This window comes from Vipera ursinii, assembly GCF_947247035.1.
Source record: "Vipera ursinii genome assembly, chromosome: 1".
Taxonomy (NCBI): Eukaryota; Metazoa; Chordata; class Lepidosauria; order Squamata; family Viperidae; genus Vipera; species Vipera ursinii.
Window position 1 is genome coordinate 75,337,732 of NC_139512.1, and position 22,530 is coordinate 75,360,261.

The 22,530-nt window shown below is 39.3% G+C and overlaps 1 protein-coding gene across 4 annotated transcripts in view; it reads left to right on the forward strand.

Annotated features, from left to right (window-relative positions):
* The window catches only part of AMBRA1 (autophagy and beclin 1 regulator 1), a 162,344-nt gene that overhangs the window by 85,762 nt on the left and 54,052 nt on the right, over nucleotides 1-22,530 (forward strand). For all 4 annotated transcript variants that reach the window (XM_083374517.1, XM_083374519.1, XM_083374520.1 and 1 more), the window contains 2 exons: nucleotides 479-559; nucleotides 663-763. In XM_083374517.1, the coding sequence (XP_083230643.1) occupies nucleotides 479-559; nucleotides 663-763 (182 nt within the window). The remainder of the gene's footprint in view (nucleotides 1-478; nucleotides 560-662; nucleotides 764-22,530) is intronic.

The window sequence follows — 22,530 nt, forward strand, 5'->3', positions numbered from 1 at the left end:
GGAGGTCTTAAAGTGTGTACTATTGATCTGGTACCTAATGATCTGAAGAGAAAAAGAGTATGAAGAATGAAGAACAGCCTGTTTTTCTCTGTAGATCTGTGCACTTTTGCTGCCAATGTAGACTTGCTGGTTTGTACAAACTACTACCTCAGATTCTGACGAATCTAATTGAGAGAGAATGTTTTACACTTTTGGTTCCTTCTGTAATTTCAGTAAATTCTGGCTACTGTATAAAAATGATACGGAGCAAAGTAGCATTTCACATAATGTTTAATATAATATTGTTAGTGTTTTTATTATGTTGTGTCCTAAACCTTTGAGGAAGGCTAGAAAGGTGAAAAGACAACCTGCCGTAATAGTTAATTAAGTTATAAGGAAGTTGTTTTACTTCAGTATTTACTGTGAATAATTTAGGGGAAAGAATCCTGAATCTGACCTTGTAGTGAAGAATTAATAATTAATTTTTTCCCCACTGAAGGGACAATGGAGACAGGTCAAGACACCGAGCTCCTCGGAATGCCCGTATGTCTGCACCATCCCTTGGACGCTTTGTCCCAAGGTAAGAGCTATATAACTAATTAATGCATGCACAAAATCGTTTCTTACTCAGGTCTTTTATCAGGTTCACAGCATTTTTAGCAGTGCTTTTCTCTCCTTTTTAGACGCTTCTTGTTGCCTGAGTATTTGCCTTACGCTGGGATTTTCCACGAACGTGGACAGCCTGGGTTGGCCACTCACTCCTCTGTCAATAGAGTTTTGGCAGGTAAGTAATAATCTTCCCTATTTGTGACTGTAATATTGAAATAATTGAATTAGGCATAATACAAAAACCAAACTCTGCAGTGGTCGTATTGTCTGTTCAAACTAGAATATATTTCAACGTGAGTGACAAATCCACACGGATACATTTTTTTTTTGCATATACTATGAAAGAAGGTACAATGATGGATTTCTAGAATGGAATCTAAAAAGAGGATGGGCAGATAGTTTAAAGCCTCAATTTCTAAGTGGTCCTGTTCCTTCCTTCCTTTTTAAAATTAACATTCTGACAAGCTAATGATTAGTTTGTTCCAGGTTCCTTTAATTCAATTATAGGGTGCCTTGTTCATGTTCTGGTTTGTAAAGTTTCATAAGAACAGTTCTGATTCAATTAGGATTCTAATAGATGCATATTCAAATTTTGGCAGCATCTGCTTATGGTGTTCAGGAAATTGTAGAGTTTAAGTGAGTGGGAAGGAGGCAAATAAAATAGACACTGCCTGGAAATTAAATTTTCTTATGACAGATTTTTTAAGAGGTGATTTGAGGAACATAAGTTGACCTTTGTTCAATACCAGATGTGAATATGATTTAATAGTTTTTATGCCCTTGGATTTTGAAAGCACTATGTTCAAGCATGTATATGTATTACATTTTCTGTATTGCATTAAACTAAAAAGTTGAGAAAATCTATTTTAAGTCGAAGAATAGAAAAATATGTAGTTGATATGAATTATGTGAATATACTTGTACCAAATTAGATCTGGGAAAGATTTAGAACAGTAATACTTGTTTCCAATGTAATTATTATATATGAACACAAAATATGATATTATTAAGTCTTCAATAGACACCGGCGATGGCTAGAAACTATTGACTTTACAATCTCTTTGGCATTAAAACTTCATATTTTGCAAGTCTTGTGTTCTTGAAAAAAGAAAAAAAGATGTCTTATTTGGAAAAATCATGATAAAGCCCTTTCAGATTCCATTTTTTAAAATATTTTTAGTATTTAAAAGCATTAGATAATCTGCATTATTCCTTAGACATTTAAATTGTTCTGGAACATTTTGAAAATTAGATTTAGCTCCTGTTGTCTGTCTTTTCAAGTACTAAAATCTAAGTTCAAAGTATAGGAGCCTGCCCATTCCATTCGTAACTCAAAGATTTGTAGGAGTGAATCTTGTGCCTTGAACAAAATCACTCCCTGCTTTCGCCCACGCACTCGCTAATTGAATGCACAATTTGTTAAGTGCACATGAGGTATCTCAGGTTGGGGAAGGCCATGTGATGAAATGGGCCCCCAAGGCCTCCCCGACCCACTAAGATACCTCATGCTTCCTCTCCCTTCCTGTCGTGCCTGAATCACTTACCTTGCAAAAATCTCTGCCATTGTTTCTTTGCCTCTGAGGGAGAGAAGAGTTAATGGAAGTTCCTGGGCATGAAAAGTTTTTGCGATGCCTTTCTCCTGCCCCTCGCCCCCCCCAAATTCCTTTGCGCCACCACCGGAAGAATTTTCGCCCGGACAGAGACCTGATGGAGACTGGAAGCTTCATCTGTGTGCAAATGGGGCACTTGGAAAAGGAGTAATTTGTTCCATTTCCAAGTGCCCCATTTGCACACAGATGAAGCTTCTAGCCTCCGTCTGGGCAAAAAGCATTTGGGGGCCTATGGGGCACTTGGAAACAGATAGACTGAAAGCTTCGTCTGCTTACAAATGGGGCTCTTGGAAACAGAGTGATTTGCACACAGCTGAAGCTTCCAGTCTCCATCCGGGCATAAAGTGGCATAAAGTGTACAGATTTGAACCTGGGCTGACTGCATCTTAAGCAGTTGTTTTAACCCCTGGGCCACAGGCTCTCGCTCTCTCTCGTTGTTAGCTGAGAAGCAAGGGAGATATGTGTTAAATGCAGTCGGCCCAGGTTCGAATCTCAGAAGGGTATGGCTGACTGATGAGAACAAATAAGTTTGAAATGATCATATCTGTCTTCCTTTATTCTTTGTTAGCAAGCCAAAAAAAAATTACACAAATATGAGCTGCCACTGCTGTGGCTACTGCCTGTAGATGGCCTTGGGTTAGGCTGAAACAGGAAATAAGATTTGTCCCGTGCTTGGGACTTAAGCAAGTGCATTCTAAATACTTAACAAACATTTAACACATATCTCCCTTGCTTCTCAGCTAACAAAGAGAGAGAGAGAGAGCCTATGGCCTTAGGCCATAATCAGATGGGTTTTTTTTCCTTCAACGCTTTAAGGCTTAAAATGTTGTTCCCCAAGTATATAAATGCCGTTTTTTCAAAAAAATAAAAAAGGGGAGAAAATTTTCGGAAAAGTCCAACAGGCAGACAGTTAGGGGGGATAAGAAAGGAAAAGTCTCACCTAGGTCCTCCAGATTACTTCGTTGTGCTAGATGCTACTTTTGGCTTTCAGCAGGGAACGGCTTAATGATCGGCCATCTTGATGGCCAATCTCTTCTTCTTTGGGCCAAAAGGAGCTGCTCCGGATTCAAGCAGAGGGCTACCGCCCTTCCACAATCACAGGAGGTCCTCCTTGTGGTGGTTGCCCTTCCAGGGTGACTTTCGACCCTTTTCAGGGTCCTCCAATGAAGAAGGATCGGACGGCAGGGAGAGAGAGCTTTCCTTGCGCCTCCGAAAGTGCCACGCGCGCAAACCAGAAGCCCATGCCAACTATTTTTAGAGGTTCTGTTTTGATTCGCATTTTTTGTTTGCATCTTCTTGTAAACACTAAACTACCAGTTTTATTTATTTATTTATTTATTTATTTATTTATTTATTTATCTATCTATCTATCTATCTATCTATCTATCTATCTATCTATCTATCTATCTATCTATCTATTTATTTATTTTAATCTCATTTATATCCCGCCCTTCTCCGAAGACTCAGGGCGGCTTACAATCTAAGCACAAATTAATGTGCTTAGCAATAGCTATCATAGTTATCATAGCAACTGTGTCTGTGTGCGTGTATATTTGAAATCAGAAGTAGGATAGCCATTATCATTTTATAGGCAGGAGATAATCACTGATAGATTCTTCCCTGACAACTCTTACAAATACTTTAGTTCTACCTTAAGTCTTTTGCTAGAGAAATGTCTCTCTTCCCCCACCCCCACAATTTTGTAACTTCTTGTTATCATATTTAAAGAGGAAGACACCTTTGTGGATCATTAGAAAGAATTTCATTAGCTGTGGCAACAAGTCTTTGAGATTCTAATCACTTGTAAGCCAGTGCTGTCTGAAGGAGAGGCCTGTAGCTTTTAGTGAGATGTATTCTTTCCTTTTCTGTGTTGGATTCTGAGGTAAGTGGAAATAGCTCACTGGGAGGTGATAATTTGCTGCCAGGCAACACAGAAGATTCTTTTCCAGTTCTGCTTTGTTGGTTGACATCTGATTTTATTCCCCATTCTGAATACTGTGGCTTCTTTTGTAGGTAGCCATTTTTGTTACTTCTTTTATCTTTAGTATGTATACTCATAAAGAAGAACATTTTAAAAGTTTAATAGGAAATTATAGCACGCAGATACACGTTGATTTACTGAGCAAATTATGATAGACATCCCCAAATATGAAAAGATTGCTATGAAACACAATAACAAGGCTATTGATCCAGATGAACATGTTAGACCTCGCTTAAAGAATTTGGTTTCTTCACAGTTTTATATCTAAGCCTAGAAGAATTGCTGGTCATGGCCTTTGGGGCTCTGAATGTCTTTTTTTTAGGGAAAATGTAATCTTGGTTTTAGGTTGCAGCCATAGTCTGTTCAGTAATTTGTAATTTTAGCAATTACTTTATATTTAGTTCTGATCAACTTTATAGTTTCATTATATTTTGCTTAGCTTATTTTGATGTTTGAATTTCTAGAATGTTTGAATTGCATTTTTGCTTTATGTTTAGGTAACGGTATGTATTTATTTTTCTTTCTCTTTTCTTGATTTCATCTTTTAAGTTATTATGACACTGGTATTAACTTATGGTAGCAAAGTAGTGAGTATACCACTTTTAAAAAGTCCTATTATGATTTTTGTGCTCATCTTGTGAAAAAGTTGTCTTGTGACTTCCTGGGTATTCTTTTACAAAAGTCATCATAAAGCATTAATGTTCATAGTGGAAACTCATTGTGAAAATCTCTTCAATCCAAATGTAATGTATAGCAATCTAAAGGTGGATTTGTTAATCTTAGAACATACCTCTCTCTAAATAATATATGAACCAGTTTAGCCGTCTTTAATCCAAAGAGCGAATATATTCATTTGGGATCTATATTACATATTAAGATTTGATTTAATTAGATGAAGATGTTTAACAGTTAACCATTATGGGAAAAACTGACAGAATAGATTTCTTGAGTGTACATATATAGAATGTATTGATCTTGAAACCATGGTTTGTATTAGATTTGAAACTAGTAAATCTGACCTAGGATTTGGTTGTATACGGCTACTCATCTTAAGCATTTTATTAATGCAATGCAATGCAATTGCATATACAGCATTGTTACCAAAATCGTGGGCAATACACAAAACAGTGAAAACTTTATAAAAATTTTATAGTACCCTGGGGCATTAGTCTTATATATATCCACACACCATCTTACTAGATTCCAGCCTCACTTTATCTCAACAATTTTAGAAAGAACCAGCTCTTTTAAGACGTGTGCTCCCAGAGGGGAAGAGTGTTCTACAGGGCAGAAGCCCTGTGGAAGAAGATGCACTTCCTAGGGGAGATTTCTGTATTATAGGCAGAACATAATAAAGTTGTTAGGTTGAATTCTGCACTTGTGGATCTGATTCTCCGTGCCTGACAAGGAAGAGAGCTTCTACCAAGGCAGTAGTTGGATAAGAGGGATTTGAATCCCAAGCAATAATGTCACGTGAGTAAATGTTTCAGGTAAGCCCCTACCTAGTTTACCCAAAGATGAAGGGAGAGAGGAGAAAGTAGTACATTTACACTTACAAAGTTTTGTTACTACAGTTTTAATAATAAAAAGTAGTAATAGGCCTTTGTTTCCTAGACTGATCTGCCTTGGAGAACTTACAATGGATGACAATATTTAAGGGAAGGGACCTGGGGGGTGGAATCCTATCTGACTTGGTGGGATGGTTAGATATCCGTAGGGAGAGGTGCTTCCACAAATAACTTGATTGGTTCCATGCTATTTAGTGGCTTAAAAGTGATAACCATCACTTTGAATTGTACCTAATGCAGCTTGCACACCAATGTTTTAATACGGACAAACTGTTGGGAAACCAGAACAGTGTGTTCTGCCACATTCTGGACCAGTTCTGGATCACCCAAATAATTCTGGGAGACTAATAATGTAGACCAATAAAAACAAAAACACAACTTAAAAATCAGCTTTAGTAAATACAAAAACAAAAGTTGAAGCACCTCATATACCATTCTCATTCCCAAATTTTCCTTTGTAGGTTTTTGCTAACAACCCTGCTGCTAACATGTGATGGCAAAGGCCAATAGAGAAGCGGTTTTGGTGGGAGCTGTTACTGAGGGCAGGTACCACAACATATAATATTGACATCATTTTCTATTATATAATACTAGCTGGGAATATTTATTAGGAATGCTAGGTTTAAACTTAACTTTTCTGAAAATGTAAAAAGACAATTACTTGCCTTTTATGTAAGTTACTCATTTAGACAAAAGGCTTATAAATCATTCTACCTTGATAGCAATTAGAGCTGGTGTTTAAACACCTTAGGTAAATGGACAATTAGTGGCAGTAGGCTGGCTTTTGCTTCAGTAATTAACCCAATTACCTTTCACATTTTTCTTTAATGATGAAAGTGAATATGTTAACATGCTGGTTGAGTTGCCTTGGAAACCATATTCCAAGCTGTTCTTCAGACCTGAATGAATCTTATGTCTTTCCTGCATACAGTCCTATTTTTTTATTTGAAGAGTGTATAGTACACATGACATTTAGAAGGTAATCTCCTGTGCTTGGTATCCTAAAGTAAACTCATTCTAGTCAGGCACATCCCACTTTGACAATACTTTTCTCCATGTTTGAGGAGGATATTGAGAAGTGGAACATGTCCAAGACAGTAACATGGCTTCAGGATGACATTCTAACATTTGGAGCTGGATTTGTTGGACATGGATAATGAACTGCTGAGAAATGATACTATGACTCTCAGCAGATATTTGGAAGCAGTCGCATTATACATATAGATCAAATTTACCTACTGTTGTTCCAGAGGAATGGTCAAATACAGAAGGAAGAGTTTATTTAAACATTAGAGGCAATTGTGAAATAGAACCAGTTGTTTGACATTAGACCAGATTGCTTCTGAGACTTTCTGAAATCTTTATTACATGTTATTAAGCAGAGGCTAGATGGCACTTACTAGGGATACTGGATTTCTTGCTTTGCTACAGGCATTGGACTGGATGAACCTCTTTCTGATTCTGGTGTTTGTGATTCTGTAAGTAATATAAACTATCTGCTGCATTGATCTAGATGGCATTTTTGAAACAATCTTTGGAAAACAAATCTTAAACTGTTTTTCTGTAGTAATGTTGGCATAGTGTTCCTATGTTTTCAAAATTGGCCCTACTGTTCCTTTTTAAAATGATCGATTTGGGGGTTAAAGTCAACACACTTTAAAGTTGCCAAGTGGAGAAACACTGAGATGCATAGTGTTTCTCTTCAGCTGAATTCAGCAAGAGCCTTGGTGGAGCAGTGGGCTAATGCCTCCTTAAGTAACACCAGCTGCCTGCAATTAGTGCAGGTTCGCATCACACCAGGCTCAAGGTTGACTCAGCCTTCCATCCTTCCGAGGTAGGTAAAATGAGGACCCAGATTGTTGGGGGCAATAAGCTGACTTTGTAATAATGCCGCTTGGGGTGTGTGTGAAAGCCCTAATAAGCAGGCATATACATAGAATGAAGGCTACTGCTAAGCTTGTAAGCCGCCCTGAGTCTTCGGAGAAGGGCGGGATATAAATGGAATAAAAATAAAAATAAAATAAATAAAAAATTCTAGCAGTTGAAACATCTTTGTTGCTTTCTGTAAGGTCATCCCAATTTAGGTAACTGTTCCATTCTAGAAAGCCTTACATAATCTGATTGTTATGTAACTCAAAATTGGATCAATGGCCTTTCAAATCAATGCAATTAAAAGTAAAATAACATTGAAAAATGTAAGATAAAGCAGAAGATTTTGGGATAATAATTATTGCAATATATGATTTAGAAAGTCTTAGCCCTCTGACAGATGTGTCCAACTTAGTGTTTCACTTCGTAGTGTTCATGTTATCTTGCATTGTTTGCATAACAATTTTGTAATTACCATACACATTTAGAAGTGATTTAAAAAAACCTGGATAGTTCCTCATTTGAACACTTGCAACTTAACTACCATAATATCTACAGTAATTTGGATCTTCAGTTGTAATACTTTGGAAGATTCCTGGTTCTGTTGAGTAAGTGTTTGTTCATCAACCTCCCCTCTTATTTTTTTAATCGCATGTAAACTTACAAAATAGTATTAGAGCAGACATGTCAAACACAAGGCCCGGGGGCCAGATCCAGCCCACGAAGTGGTTTCATGCGGCCCGCGAAGCCATCCTGGAAACAATGAGGGAACGGCTCCCACTGCCTTGGCCCTGGCCCAGAGACCCTCCTTCTGCCAGAGACCCTCAGATCTGTCCCACTCCTGCCCAGACCCCCATAGACACCCTTGATGCGAACGATGTAGAGCTGGCCACGCCCATCCAGTAGGTCATACGCACTCTAGCCACACCCACCCAGACCATACCCACCCGGCCCCCTGAGGGCAACTGCAAAGCTGATGCGGCCCTCAATGAAATTGAGTTTGACACCCCTGTATTAGAGTATAATATCTTGCTCTGCTAAAAGCACAAAAAATTAAAAGCACCAACAACAGGATCATAATATTGTGATAATATGGTTTAAGAATGTCAAAACATGAAGCATTGGGGGATCACAATAGGGGTGTGTGTGTGTGTGTGTGTGTGTGTGTTCACAAGATACTAAAGAAGGTGCTAACGAAGTATTTAAAGGGGAAAAACCTTCTATGATTATAATTTCTGCATTGATTGGTTATGTGATATCAGGTCACTGTCAACTCTTAATGACCACATGGCTAGACCATCTCCAAGATGATCTAAAAAAACTTGACCTTTCAGTTCTCCCAATGATGCAGTTATCACTAATGTAATTAAGTATACCCACCTTGCTACTAGTTGTCCTTTTCTTCTGTCTTTTCCCATACTGGGAGATTTCTCCAGAGCCTATGTGTTTCCATAATGTATTTAAAATATAATAATTTGTACCTGATCATTTATGTCTTAAGTGAGAAACCTATGCTGATTTGTTCTATAATCCCTTTGTTTCTTTTCTTGGGTGCCTATAGTATACTCAGGAATCTTCTTCAACATCAGAGTTCAAGCATATCAGTAATCTTTCTATCTTCAGAGTCCAACTTTTGTTTCCATTACAGAATGCATTTGCTATTGGGAAAATCTGTATGACATTAGAAAACAAAAAGAGCTACAAATAGGCCTCTTAAAGCAGATCATAATTAAATAGGAAGAAGGACAAATAGAAGATAATTGCTTAGATCATCATTTCATCTAAAAGCCAAATGCTCTGTTGGGATTATCCATGGTTATAATATAAAAATGAAATTGCTAGAATCCTGGAACATGTCTTTTTCACTTAACTCTAAATGTAGTTGGAGTTTAAATTATTTTAAAAATACAGTTTGTTAGACATGAAAGATATTATGCCAGAGAATGAGTTTAATCACGCTAGCTGAAGAAAATAATTGGAGTTTCCAGTCAAGACTATACTTTTATTTTGAAATATATATTTACAATACCCAAATCAATATGAGACAATAACTAAAAACTCTTGTAAAGAGGTCGGTCATAAGCAGGGTTTTTTGTTCTTCAAGGATGGATAAAAAAAATCCATTGGAATATGGCTCAAATCTTTTCAGTAATGAATGTGCCGTTGAACAGAATTGTGAATGAAACTTAAATTAACTGACTTTAAAAGTCCGTATATTTAATTTGTAGAACATATTAAATACAGACTTGGATGAACTCACTTGCATCACAACAACTAACGTCATATGTTAGTTTTTGTGAAGTCCTATGTGTGCCAACCAGAAACTTGGGAATATGCAGTAACAATCGGCCTTGTTTCACAGCTAAACGCAGCTATGTCGTGCCAAAGAGGAAGCCTACCAAAAAGGATATAGAATGCAGTACAATCAACCCAAAAATGTATTAACAAGGGAGATCAGAGCAGCAAAAAGAAGCTACTCTGAAAAGCTAGGAAATCAGTTCTCAACAAATGAACCAGCAAATATGTGTAAAACTCTTAAAAATATTACTGCTTATAGCAAACCTCCTTTCCATGCTGAAGGGAATCAACAGCTGGCAGATGACCTGAATGTGTTTTACTGTAGGTTTGAGAGGAAACCACTGTCACCTATCTCCACAATCCCCATCTTAGATACACCTACAAGAGCCAAGCCTCCTACAACTGACCCCATCCCTTTGGGCCCCCCACCTCTGATGATTACAGAAAATGATGTGCAAGGTGTGTTTCACAGACAAAAGGCTGGAAAAGCACCAGGCCCAGACAAGGCAACTCCTTGCTTGAAAGCCTGTGCTGACCAACTAGCCCCCATCTTCATCCGCATCTTTAATAAATCACTAGAGATGTGCTATGTTCCTTCTTGCTCCAGACACTTTACTATCATCCCAGTGCTGAAGAAACCCTCCATCGAGGAACTGAAACACTACAGACCAGTTGCTCTGACATCTGTAGTTATGAAAACCTTCGAAAGGCTAGTGCTGGCCCACCTGAAAACCATCATGGATCCACTGTTAGACCCCTTGCAGTTCGCCTACTGAGCAAACAGATTGGCAGATGATGCTGTTAATATGGCTCTGCACTACTTCATACAACACCTTGAATCTCCAAAGACCTATGCAAGGGTCCTCTTTGTAAACTTCAGCTCGGCATTCAATACCATCATTCCAGATATTCTTCTAACTAAATTAAATCAGCTAGCTGTGCCTGACCACACTTGTAAATGGATCATAAGCTTTCTAACCAACAGGAAGCAACAGGTGAAGCTAGGCAAAATCACGTCAGATACCTGTACAATTAGCACAAAGCCACCCCAGGGCTTTGTGCTCTCTCCACTTCTCTCTCTATACCAATGACTGCATCTCACAAGATCTCTCTGTGAAAGTACTGAAATTTGCAGATGATACAACAGTGATTGGTCTCATTTGAGACAACAACGAATCTGCATACAGACAGGAGGTTGAACAACTAGCCTTGTGGTTTGGCTGGAACAATCTTGAACTAAATACACTCAAAACTCTAGAACAGGGGTGTCAAACTCAATTTCATTGAGGGCCCCATCAGCATTGCGGTTGCCCTCGGGGGGGCAGGTGGGTATGGCCAGGGTGAGCGCGGCCTACTGGGTGGGCATGGCTGGAGTACGTATGGCCTACTGGGTGGGCATGGGCAGCTCTACATCGTTTGCATCAAGGGTGCCTATGGGGGCCTGGGCAGGAATGGGACAGATCTGAGGGTCTCTGGCAGAAGGAGGGTCTCTGGGCCAGGGCCAAGGCAGCGGGGGGGGCATTCCCTCACTGTTTCCAGGATGGCTTTGCGGGCCACATGAAACCACTTCGTGGGCTAGATCTGGCCCCCAGGCCTTGTGTTTGACATGTCTGCTCTAGAAGTAATAGTAGATTTTAGGAGAAACCTTCCTATACTACAACCTCTTACAATACTAGACAACACAGTATCATCAGTAGAGACCTTCAAATTTCTAGGTTCTATAATAGCTTAAGACTTAAAATGGACACCTAACATGAAAAGCGTCATCAAAAAAGCACAACAAAGAATGTTCTTCTGGCGTCAACTCAGAAAGCTTAGATTGCCCAAGGAGCTGCTAATACAGTTCTACAGAGAAATTATTGAGCCTGACATCTGCACCTCTATAACTGTCAGATTTGGCACTACAACCAAACAAAACAGACACAGACTTCAACGGATAATTAGAACTGCAGAAAAAACAATTGCTACCAACCTGCCTTCCATTGAGGACTTGTATATTGCATGAGTGAAAGAGAGGGCTTTGAAAAGAGGGTTGTGGGCTATTGTGAGGTCATGTTGGTGCAGTAATCTTGCTGTCATTTCTGAAACATTCTGTATGTAGGGAATTGTGATTTGTTTGGTTGTTCTTGTTGTAGTTGTTGTATTGCTTTGAATGTTTGTGTTATTTGTATGTAGAGATCTCCGGATGAGGTTTTGTGGGTATCCGTTTCTCTCAAAGACTTTGTATAAGTGTTTTTGTTCAGCTGATCTGGCCTCCGTGGTGTTACAATGGGATTCCGCTCTCCCAGACAGTGTTTCCCAAACTTAAACACCAAAGATTGCGGTGCAGCAACAACAACCATCCAGTCAAACAGCCCGAAATCAGACCATGACTCAGAAATATCCAAACAAATAACATTCATCACATAACTTGCATCACATAAAAAGGTATTTAAAGGGCAGTGTTCTGACAAATGAGCTCAATTCAAAGTACACTGATGGTGTCTCCTTGAATGGTAACAAAACGTTTCCAACCAAATTGCCAAACTCGGAGCTCAAACCAACAGCCCAAGACATAGGTCTCCCCCCTTTACTTATTTTTTAACCAAGAATGCTTGGGCAGTAGCAGTTCATTTCAAAACAGTTTATGTACCTTTCCTTCGTGTGAGGACTTGATCTGTCCTATTTAGCCGAGGAGCTTGCTGGATTCTTTTCATGCAACCAATTTTCCTGCCTGCTTGCTCATTAAGCCGCATATCAATGATAGCATCAGCAATTTTTCAACTTGGAAATTGTATCTTTGTATCAAATTTTGATACTTGTTGAATATTCAGATTTATTTTAGCATTGATTCATTCAAGATGTTTTCTGTTTCTTGCTGATCATCAAATCTTTTGTTCATGCCTATATGTTATTTGTATTCCCACTGATTTTACTAGTGTCCCAAGAAATCTATTTTTTATTTTTTCATTTGTTCCTTCTTCACCATGAGAATTTCTCACTAGGCTCTTTTCACAACCTGATGAGAGACCTGCCTAAGCTCCTTCATATCAGAGTTAAGAAAGAATCATAAATTATTCCCTTAATCCTTGTTCTTCCGCTTCATATGTTTCAAGAAGGGAAAATAATACTCTTAGGCACAGTGGCTGGCTTGGAAGTCATTATCAGTACCGTTAATGAGTTAACAAGTGTGCTCTTGATGCACACCCCATAGGCATGAACTGTCACCTTTTGTTATATTGTGGGTGCCTTTAGAGAAAGGTTTTTATTTAGGTTGTCATTTATATTAATGAAGTTCTAGTTCCCATATGAGTACAAGATTAACTTTAATATCTGCTTGCATTAATATGAAGTCAGATCAGGTAAATAGCAGTTGAGCTGAGCCACTTTAACAGAAAATTGCAACTGTCAAAGGCAGTTCTTTATGGCTTTAGCAAAGACCATTTTTAATTTGTCATGTTTTTATTGTCTGTGTTGAACTAAAAAGTTATTTTTTTCTTCGTGAGGAAAAGATTAAAGTGGCTTTTTGTTGAGGTGTCTTAGCATAGTTAAGATAAAAAATAGTAAAATGAAGCTGATAGCATTAAAGTAAATAGCTGGTAGTTTATGTCTTTCTGCAGAAAATGACAGTTTGCTTTCTGTCTTAAAGAGTTCATCAGCAAAGCAGCTCTGATGTCTCTGTGACATTGTGTTGGAGTCTAAACACACTTCTCAGTGCTCTTATCTTGTGCATCTATTTAAGAAGACAGTAATTTGTTAAATGAATCTGGTTGAGGCACAGAGAGTAAGAGGAATTAAACATGCAAGGTAGAACATTAAAGTTAGCATTAAGGTTCCAAAGACTATTTTAAAAAAAAGCCATTCTCCATTGCCTTGGTTTGGCTTGGTTAAGGCAATTCAGAATGTTACGAATTGTTCAAAAGTTATGAAGGTGATCAACATAAAGAAGGGAGTAAAGAAAAGGTGATATTAATATAAAGGTCAATGATGTGACAAACAGAACTGAAGCCATTTTCGTTTTTGTCTTTGTTGCCACATACTAGTTTAGAGATTTTAGCTAAAGGAAGAAGGGCGGGGTGGGGGGAGAGGTGTAGTTTTCAGTTAGCCAAAACAACTTCTGTGTGTGAGAATCAAGGTCAATGCTGAGCCTCTGTTTTGAAACAATTGGTGAATGTGATTTATGTCAGTAATTTGGGATGGAAATTGCAACTTGTAACTTTGTAGCCTGGGGGAGGGAAATTTAGTCTTGGGTTCACCCTTGTATATGCCGATATCTTGTTTCCTAAATAAAATGTTCTTTAAGGAAGAAATCCTTGCCTTGAAGTTCTTTTAAATGGTTTCATCTATTGGAACCATGACAATAATAATCAGAAGGAAGGGGGTTAGATGGAAAGTGAAAATGCAGGAAATTCTAAAATATGAATGCTTACAGTTCTCCTTGTGAGTACAGATTTCTGAATAAAGATATGACGGATTTAAAAAGATCAGGGGGGGAAAGGGAGAGCGGAGAGGAGTCTTTCTATAACATCAATGAAGATGCAAGTAGCCAGACACTGGCATTAAGGAATAGAATCTTTTGGTTAGTCCTTTCTTCGAGATGTTTTATAACTTATGCCAGCAGTGCTCAATTTTGCATACTACTTCCACATAAGAAAATTCAGTTTTTGTAGTTGGAGTATGCATACATACATACGCCCTTCGCCCAGTGCGCTCCCACAGGGAGGGTCTGCTCAGGGTCCCGCCGGTAAGAGATTGCCGGCGGGTGACACTCAGGGATAGGGCCTTCTCAGTGGGGGCGCCTGCCCTCTGGAACCAGCTGCCGGTGGAGCTGAGGACTGCTCCCGACCTCCGATCATTCCGCCGGGGCCTGAAGACCTGGCTCTTTGAGCTCTCGGGCCCAGGCTGAGGAGACATTCATTTTAATTGGGGTTTTTAATAGTACAGGGTTGATTTAATATTTTTTAAATTGGGTTTTAACTTTTGTATGGTTGATTTTAACTCCCTGTAAACCGCCCTGAGTCCTCAGGGAAAGGGCGGTATATAAATGCAATAAAATAAATAAATAAATAAATACAAGAACTTTTGGCTTACCTAAATATGGTGAAGCGCAGTGCTGGGATTGAGCCAGTTCGAACCACTTTGACAGAACCGGTAGCTTTTTTTTTTTTTGCCCAGGCTCAAAATGTACTTCTGGAAGCGGCATCCACACAGAGAACCAGTTGTTCACATATTTGAATTCCACCACTGATGAAGTGTCATTTTTGACACTTGCTAGTATAGCAGTTCCCCAGACAGAGCTGATGTGCAACTTTGGGGGTTCCCCCTGGATTTGCAATTCCTGCTCAAAAAGCAGGTAGCAACTGTACCTGGGGGTGCCCATTCCTGGCCTGGGAGGTCTGCTGGCTGGATTACGTACCCTGGTCGCTTTCTGGCTGGATTACTGCAAAACATTCTACACAGGGTTGCTGTCGTAAGACCATCCAGAAATCACAACTGATCTGGAAGGCAATGGTGCACACAGTTCTGGGTGCTCTATAGATTACCCATTTTACACCATAGCTGTGTGAGCTGCCTGAGCTACATTGGCCTCCAGGTTGTTGTTTTTTTCCTCCTGGGACAGGGGCATCAAACTGCCGGCCCATGGGCTGGATGCTTCACATGGAAGCCGAGTCCACCCCAGTTCCGGCAAGGACAAAAAAAAAGTCATGACATGTCATGTGATGTGGCGAGTTTGACGCCCCTGCCCTAGGGGAATTCAAGACGTTATTGTCTCTGAAGCTCTAAATGGTATGGGACAGGTTTCTCTGCCCCCCCCCCCCCCCCGAGTGTATTTTGCCTATCCAACGAAGCCAGAAAGAGTAAGTTCATTCCAGATCCCTTCCATTTAACGTTATCCAGCAGGACCTAAGAAGTCTGCTTTCTCCATTGTTGCCTCTGCCCTGTTATACATCCTTTCCCTAGAGATCCAGCAAGAACCTTCCCTCCTCATCTTCCAGAAGATCTTGAAGAGCTGGCTCTTTGCTGCGAACAACTTCCCTTCGCCCTGTGCGTTCCCACAGAGAGGGCGTCCTCAGGGTGCCACCGATCAGAGAATGTCGATTGGTGGCCCCCAGGGGGAGGTCCTTCTCTGTGGGCGCTCCGGAGCTATGGAATCAGCTTCCGGTTGAGCTCCGGATGGCGCCCAATCTTCGCTCCTTTCGCCGCGATCTCAAAACATACTTGTTCGAACAAGCCGGCCTGGCCTGATGGGGGATTGGTGGGGTATTTTATTGGGGTTTTAATATGTATTGATTGTTTTTAGTGGGCATGTATTTAATCATTTTTTAACTTTTGTAATTCTGTATTTTTATTCTTGCCCTGTTCACCGCCCTGAGTCCTTCGGGAGAAGGGCGGTATAGAAATATTATTAAATTAAATTAAATTAAATTAAATTTGATAGAATAAAGTTTGGACCCAGTACAATGACATGTGGATGTATGGGAAAGTATTATCCTGAGGTACTGGGAGTTTTTATTGTGGTCAGCGTGCTTTTCTGATGCTTTTATCGGTTATGTTTCATTAGATGGATGGCTGTATACGTCTTATGAATAAATACACTACACTTGTATTTATTTCCCCCCCCCTATTTGCAAGTATGTTTTGTTTACAAAATTTTACTCACAGAAATTCCTGTTGATATCCTAGAGAACATCGACCACTCTAAATATAATAATTGCATATGCAGAGTGACTTAGGTGTATTGGGTTCAAGCTCCAGGCTAAAAACTGGGAAGCCCTGAGTTCTAGTTCCCTTTTGCTTTCTTTGGCCCAGTGATTCTCTCTCAGGAAGGAAGAAGGCAGTGGCAAACCATTAATGAAAATGCCAAGAAAACTTCATGGAATGTCCGGGATGTTGGCAGAAGTCAGTAATAAGTTGAAGGCAGACATGCATTTATCCACGTATATAAATACACAAACACACATGAACGTATACAGGTTCGTTTAGCTCATAAAAAAGACAAATCTGTATCAGTTTCACTGCAGATGAGAGCTGGATAAATGATAGTAATTGAAAGGTGCATTTGGTGACACATGGCACAAGAATAATTGGAAAATACTGTTTTATAGTGTGTGCTAATTGTTGACTGGTAAATGCTGTTTGAAAACCAAAATGTCACTTTCATCAACCAGTCAATAATGACTAAGTGGTTATACCAAATCCTCACTCCCATTGCATGCTTGAATTTGAATGTATACACATACAAATGGAACAAGACAATTGTAAATAACTTCACAAATGCATCAGAGCGAATCATAAAGACCTCAGCAGGTTTTTACAATTGACTAACTTTGTCTGGGCTTAGAAGCTTGAGATCATTCTTATTAATTGCTATACAACAACCTGTGTGAAAGTCAAAGTAAAAAAAAAATTGGTAGAAATGCATACTCTTTTTGGTCACCCTCTATTTCAGGGGTGTCAAACTGCCGGCCCACGGGCCGGATGCATCATCCCAAAACCGCGCCCACCTCATTGCCGGCAATGGAGAAAAAGCTCTGACATGTCTGCTCTATTTTTCTAAGCAGCAGGAAAGAGGAGCGAGAATAGCTCATGTCAGAAATATGAACTAATTCTTGTAGAAGAGCTTTGAAGCAATCCATGCTTTCTGCACACACAGATTATCAGGCTGTGCTATCAGATCTTCATTTCATATGCATATTATGTTTTTCTTTGAGACTAGCCCCTAAGAAATGCAATTCAGTACGGTTTATACAAAATCCAATTACCAGTGTAAAAATTGTCATTTATATGATGTTTTAATGTTAAATTAAGATAAATTTATTAGCCACAGAGGAAAATTGAAGGGTTTCTTTAAAAAAACAAAAAAAACCCCAACCCCAATTATACTCCAGTGTTTATTTGCCCTATACTCAGGGCAATTTTGGATATTTTACTATATGTAGCAAATAATGAAGCCCACAGAATTGATAGGTGGAGATCCTGGCTCTCCTGTTCAAGAAGCCTTCTCACTGTTCACACCCTTGTCTTTCTTCTTTTTTTGATAGTGGTAAGGCAGTTCCTGTTCCTCTAGGACACAGGTCTGCAACCCGCGGCTCCGGAGCCGCATGCGGCTCCCAGTCCTCTGCCATGTGCAGTCCAAAAAAAAAACCCAAAAACAAAGTGGGACTAAAAAAGTTCAACCAATCAATTCAAATATGCAGGGTAGGTGCATATCTCGCCTTGGCTCCACTCTTCAGTCAAATCCTGTTCTGCGCATGCGTGCATGTACGCGCATGTGCACACATTTTTTTGCGGCTCCCAGTTTTTCCTTTTGTAAGGGAACTGGTTCCGAGTGGCTCTTTCACTGTGTCAGGTTGCTGCTCTAGGACAATGTTTTTCAACCTTTTCACAGATTGTACCACTTTTAGGATATGACAGTATTTGAGTACCACCACTGTTTAGCAAGGTGTCAAAAACTTGATGACTAAAAAAAAAGGGGGGGATTTTGGGTTTTACTGATTAGATTCATTTGATGTTATATAAATGGCTAGTTTATAATAATATGGAAAAGTAAAAAGTTGAGGTTCAATGTTAATGCTTCCTTCTACTGCAACAGAGGAAGTCTGTTCTTTTTCCTTTCTCCCCCTCACTTTTCCCCCCTTTTTCCTCCCCACTGTGTCCTACTATTTGCTTTTGTATTTTTGTATTTTATTCTATAATCTAATAAAATATTACAAACTGTAAAAAAGGGGGGAAAGTACCATTTTTAATTTCTTTGGTGGCTGTTCCTTGGCTAAATCACTTTTCCTTTGCACTGACAAATGTATGATGAATTTATCCATGTTTATTAATATATAATATATAATTAATTAATTAATTAATTAATTAATATATAATTTGTCTCTTGAGAAACCTATATGCGGGTCAAGAAGCAACAGTGAGAACTGGACACGGAACCACTGATTGGTTCAAAATTGGGAAAGGAGTCCGGCAAGGCTGTATACTGTCGCCCTGCCTATTTAACTTATATGCAGAGCACATCATGAGAAAGGCAGGGCTAGATGAATCAAAAGTTGGAATTAAGATTGCCGGAAGAAATATCAACAACCTAAGATACGCAGATGATACCACTCTAATGGCAGAAAGTGAAGAAGAACTAAAGAGCCTCTTGTTGCAGGTGAAGAAGGAGAGTGCAAAACTTGGGTTGAAGCTTAACATTAAGAAAACCAAGATCATGGCATCTGGCCCTCTCAATTCCTGGCAAATAGATGGGGAAGAAATGGAGGTAGTGACAGATTTTATTTTCCTGGGCTCCAAGATCACTGCAGATGGGGACTGTAGCCAAGAAATTAAAAGACGCTTGCTCCTCGGGAGGAAAGCCATGGCAAATCTAGACAGCACACTAAAAAGCAGAGACATCACCCTGTCAACAAAAGTGCGTATAGTCAAGGCTATGGTCTTTCCAGTTGCAATGTATGGTAGTGAAAGTTGGACCATAAGAAAGGCTGAGCGCCAAAGAATTGAGGCCTTTGAACATTGGTGCTGGAGAAGACTCCTGCGAGTCCCTTGGACTGCAAGGCGATCAAACCGGTCAGTCCTAGAGGAGATCAATCCTGACTGCTCTTTAGAAGGCCAGATCCTGAAGCTAAAACTCAAGTACTTTGGCCACCTAATGAGAAGGAAGGACTCCCTGGAGAAGAGCCTAATGCTGGGGAAGATCGAGGGCAATAGAAGAAGGGGACGACAGAGAATGAGGTGGCTGGATGGAGTCACTGAAGCAGTAGGCGTGAGCTTAAATGGACTCCAGAAGATGGTAGAGGACAGGAAGGCCTGGAGGAATGTTGTCCATAGGGTCGCGATGGGTCGGACACGACTTCGCAGCTAACAACAACAACAATTAATATGCACCACTACCAGCTAGCTCAGGGGTCTTCAAACCCCTTTTAAGACTTGTGGACTTCAACCCCCAGAATTCCTCAGCCATCATGCCTGGCTGAGGAATTCTGGGAGTTGAAGTCCACAAGTCATAAAAGGGCCAACTTTTATACAACAGTAAATTGTCATTAATCAGTGACTGCTGAGGACTGTGGGAGCCATCTACTTTACACAGCCTGTCCCTCTCTTCTTTCTCTGCCTTTTTGTTTCATTCTCTTACAAAGAGAAAAAAACTTTTTTATGCCCAACAGAGAGAGGATCTCACTTAATTTGGTTCTGTATCCATGTGCACAACAGTGAGCTAATTCTTTTTCATTGGGATATGAATTTTGAGTCTGCCTCTGCAATCTAACAGGCAGGTTGCACAGCACCTTCGTTTATTCATATGAACCAGCTTTGTAAACCACAGTTTGAAACAGGTTTGCTAAATGCTGTTTAAGATTAACTACAATTGTATGGCTTGCATATACTGTTAATTTCAGTCAATTGAAAATGTAAATAAACATTTCTCCTTTCCTATTCATCAGATGCACTGGAAGAAATAGTGAAGCCCACGAACCCATGATGTTTTTAGATTATCCTAGATTGTAGCTCAAATCTACACACCTAGTGATTCATATACTGCCCATCTCATATTCATATTGCGTATTGTAACTCTTACAGTTCCTATTGTTGCATAATACAGCAATAGTAAATTGTCATTGAAAATTGGAGGGTAAGTTAACAAAAGAAATAATTCTCTTTTGTCTGCTTCTTTTTTTTTATTGTGGCAGACTTGTAGCAGAGGACAAAAATGGATCTGTTAAACTAACAGAATCCCGAACAGAAGTCAAAAGTGTGGAAGGTTTGATTACACAAGAACTAGAGCTTCCTGCATGATGATCACTTCACTCTTGTAGAGGCACATTCTAATATATAGGCCAGTGTTAAAGTGACCTAATTCATATAAATGTTATGTTTAGAGACAATTTTTGAATGATTAATATTTAGAGGCCTTTAAATTATAGGAAAGCATCCTTTAGGTTCCAGTGGTAGGAGAATATAGCCCAATTTTGGGGGTTGAAAGATTGTTTTCACCCCTTCACTCTTCTGTCATATATTGATAGGAGGGTGTTGGTTGGAGCAGGATGGAGGGGGTGAGCTGTAAAAAGAAATTATCTTTATTTCTGTCATCACCCACTGTTCTATTATTCCAGTGATAGACAGATGCAGGAAAGTTGCCAGTCAAACCCACGTTTATTGCATTTCAATTGCCCTTCAGCATGTCGAAATCTAAAAAACCTTTGGAGAGAGGTTGTGATGTCTTTCCTGCAGCGGTAGCAAGCACCAGGCTATTGAATAGCTGCTTTCATCACCTTTCAGTCTTTCAGGCAATAGAAGCTGCAGAGGTCTCTCAGACAATTTGTCAAATGGTTGCTAGGACTGGTTCCTGAAAGAGCTGGATTTGCATGTCTACTAGCCCTTTACTGAGGTAGCCATTGCTTAGTAAGCTGCTACAGGCATCAATTTATACTTTTCTTGTTATTTTGCTTGCATGTAGGGACTAAAAATGATACTTGGCACAAGGTGCTATGCTGGTTTTTAATTTCTCAATTTATTTAAAATGAGAGAAAATGTTAACTTCTAATCCATCTGCCACTAAATGTGCTTTACCATAACATACTTATTTCATGATACATAATAAATCTTGACTTAGATGAGTAATGTACCATGGTGTGACATTTTGTTAAATGCAACTGGATGGAGCTTAATAACTACAATTACAGCTAGTCCCTGACTTACAGCCATTTATTTAGTGACCGTTTGAAGTTACAACATCACTGGAAAAAGTGACTACCTTTTTTCACACTTACGTCCGTTGCAGCCTCTCCAGGGCCATGTGAAAAAATGCCTATTATTCCTACTCTTCCCTTTACCAGTTAGCAGTTTATAAAATGACAGATCTTATTCCATGATTGCTTAAGTTTAAAACAAGAACCTTTGATGAAGAATTTTGTCAAATGTTTGCCAAAAATCCAAATATATACTGTACTATCAACAGGGTCAGCTCCATACACATGCCTGTTTGTGCTAAAAAGAATCTAGCAGCTTGGTGAGACAGGATCACTTCTTCATCTTGATATGATTTTTATTCAACTTTTGCCCTGTGTGCTTAGGTATTTTTTAATTAGAGGTTAAAGCACTAGGACTATCATTTCTCAGTTCAACTTTGGATCCCTTTTTAAAATTCATGCCACAATGGCCACTTTCCAATCCTCTAGCAAGTATTCTGATTTGAGGGACAAGCTGCATATTTTTGCAGTAATTTCACATTTGAGTTCTTCAATAACTCTTGGACAGATGTCACGAGGACCTAGTGATTCAGACAAACATATGAATGAGATAACTTTCATGGCCTTAACTTCAGAGTCATTACAACATATCGATTAGTTATTTTTTTCCATTACAATATTCCTTCTTCTAATGCAAGAAGTATTAAATCGTTAGAAAACATTAGGAATCATTGTAGCTAAATTACCTTCAAAATTTATGGTATAATGGATTTGAAATAACGTAGATTATCTTCACCCAAAGGAACAAACATTAGGAACCTATGGTCCTAGAACAGTGGTCTTCAGACTTGGCCCTATTATGACTTGTGGACTTCAGCTCCTAGAATTCCTCAGCCAGGCACACTGGCTGAGGAATTCTGGGAGTTGAAGTCCACAACTCATAAAAGGGCCAA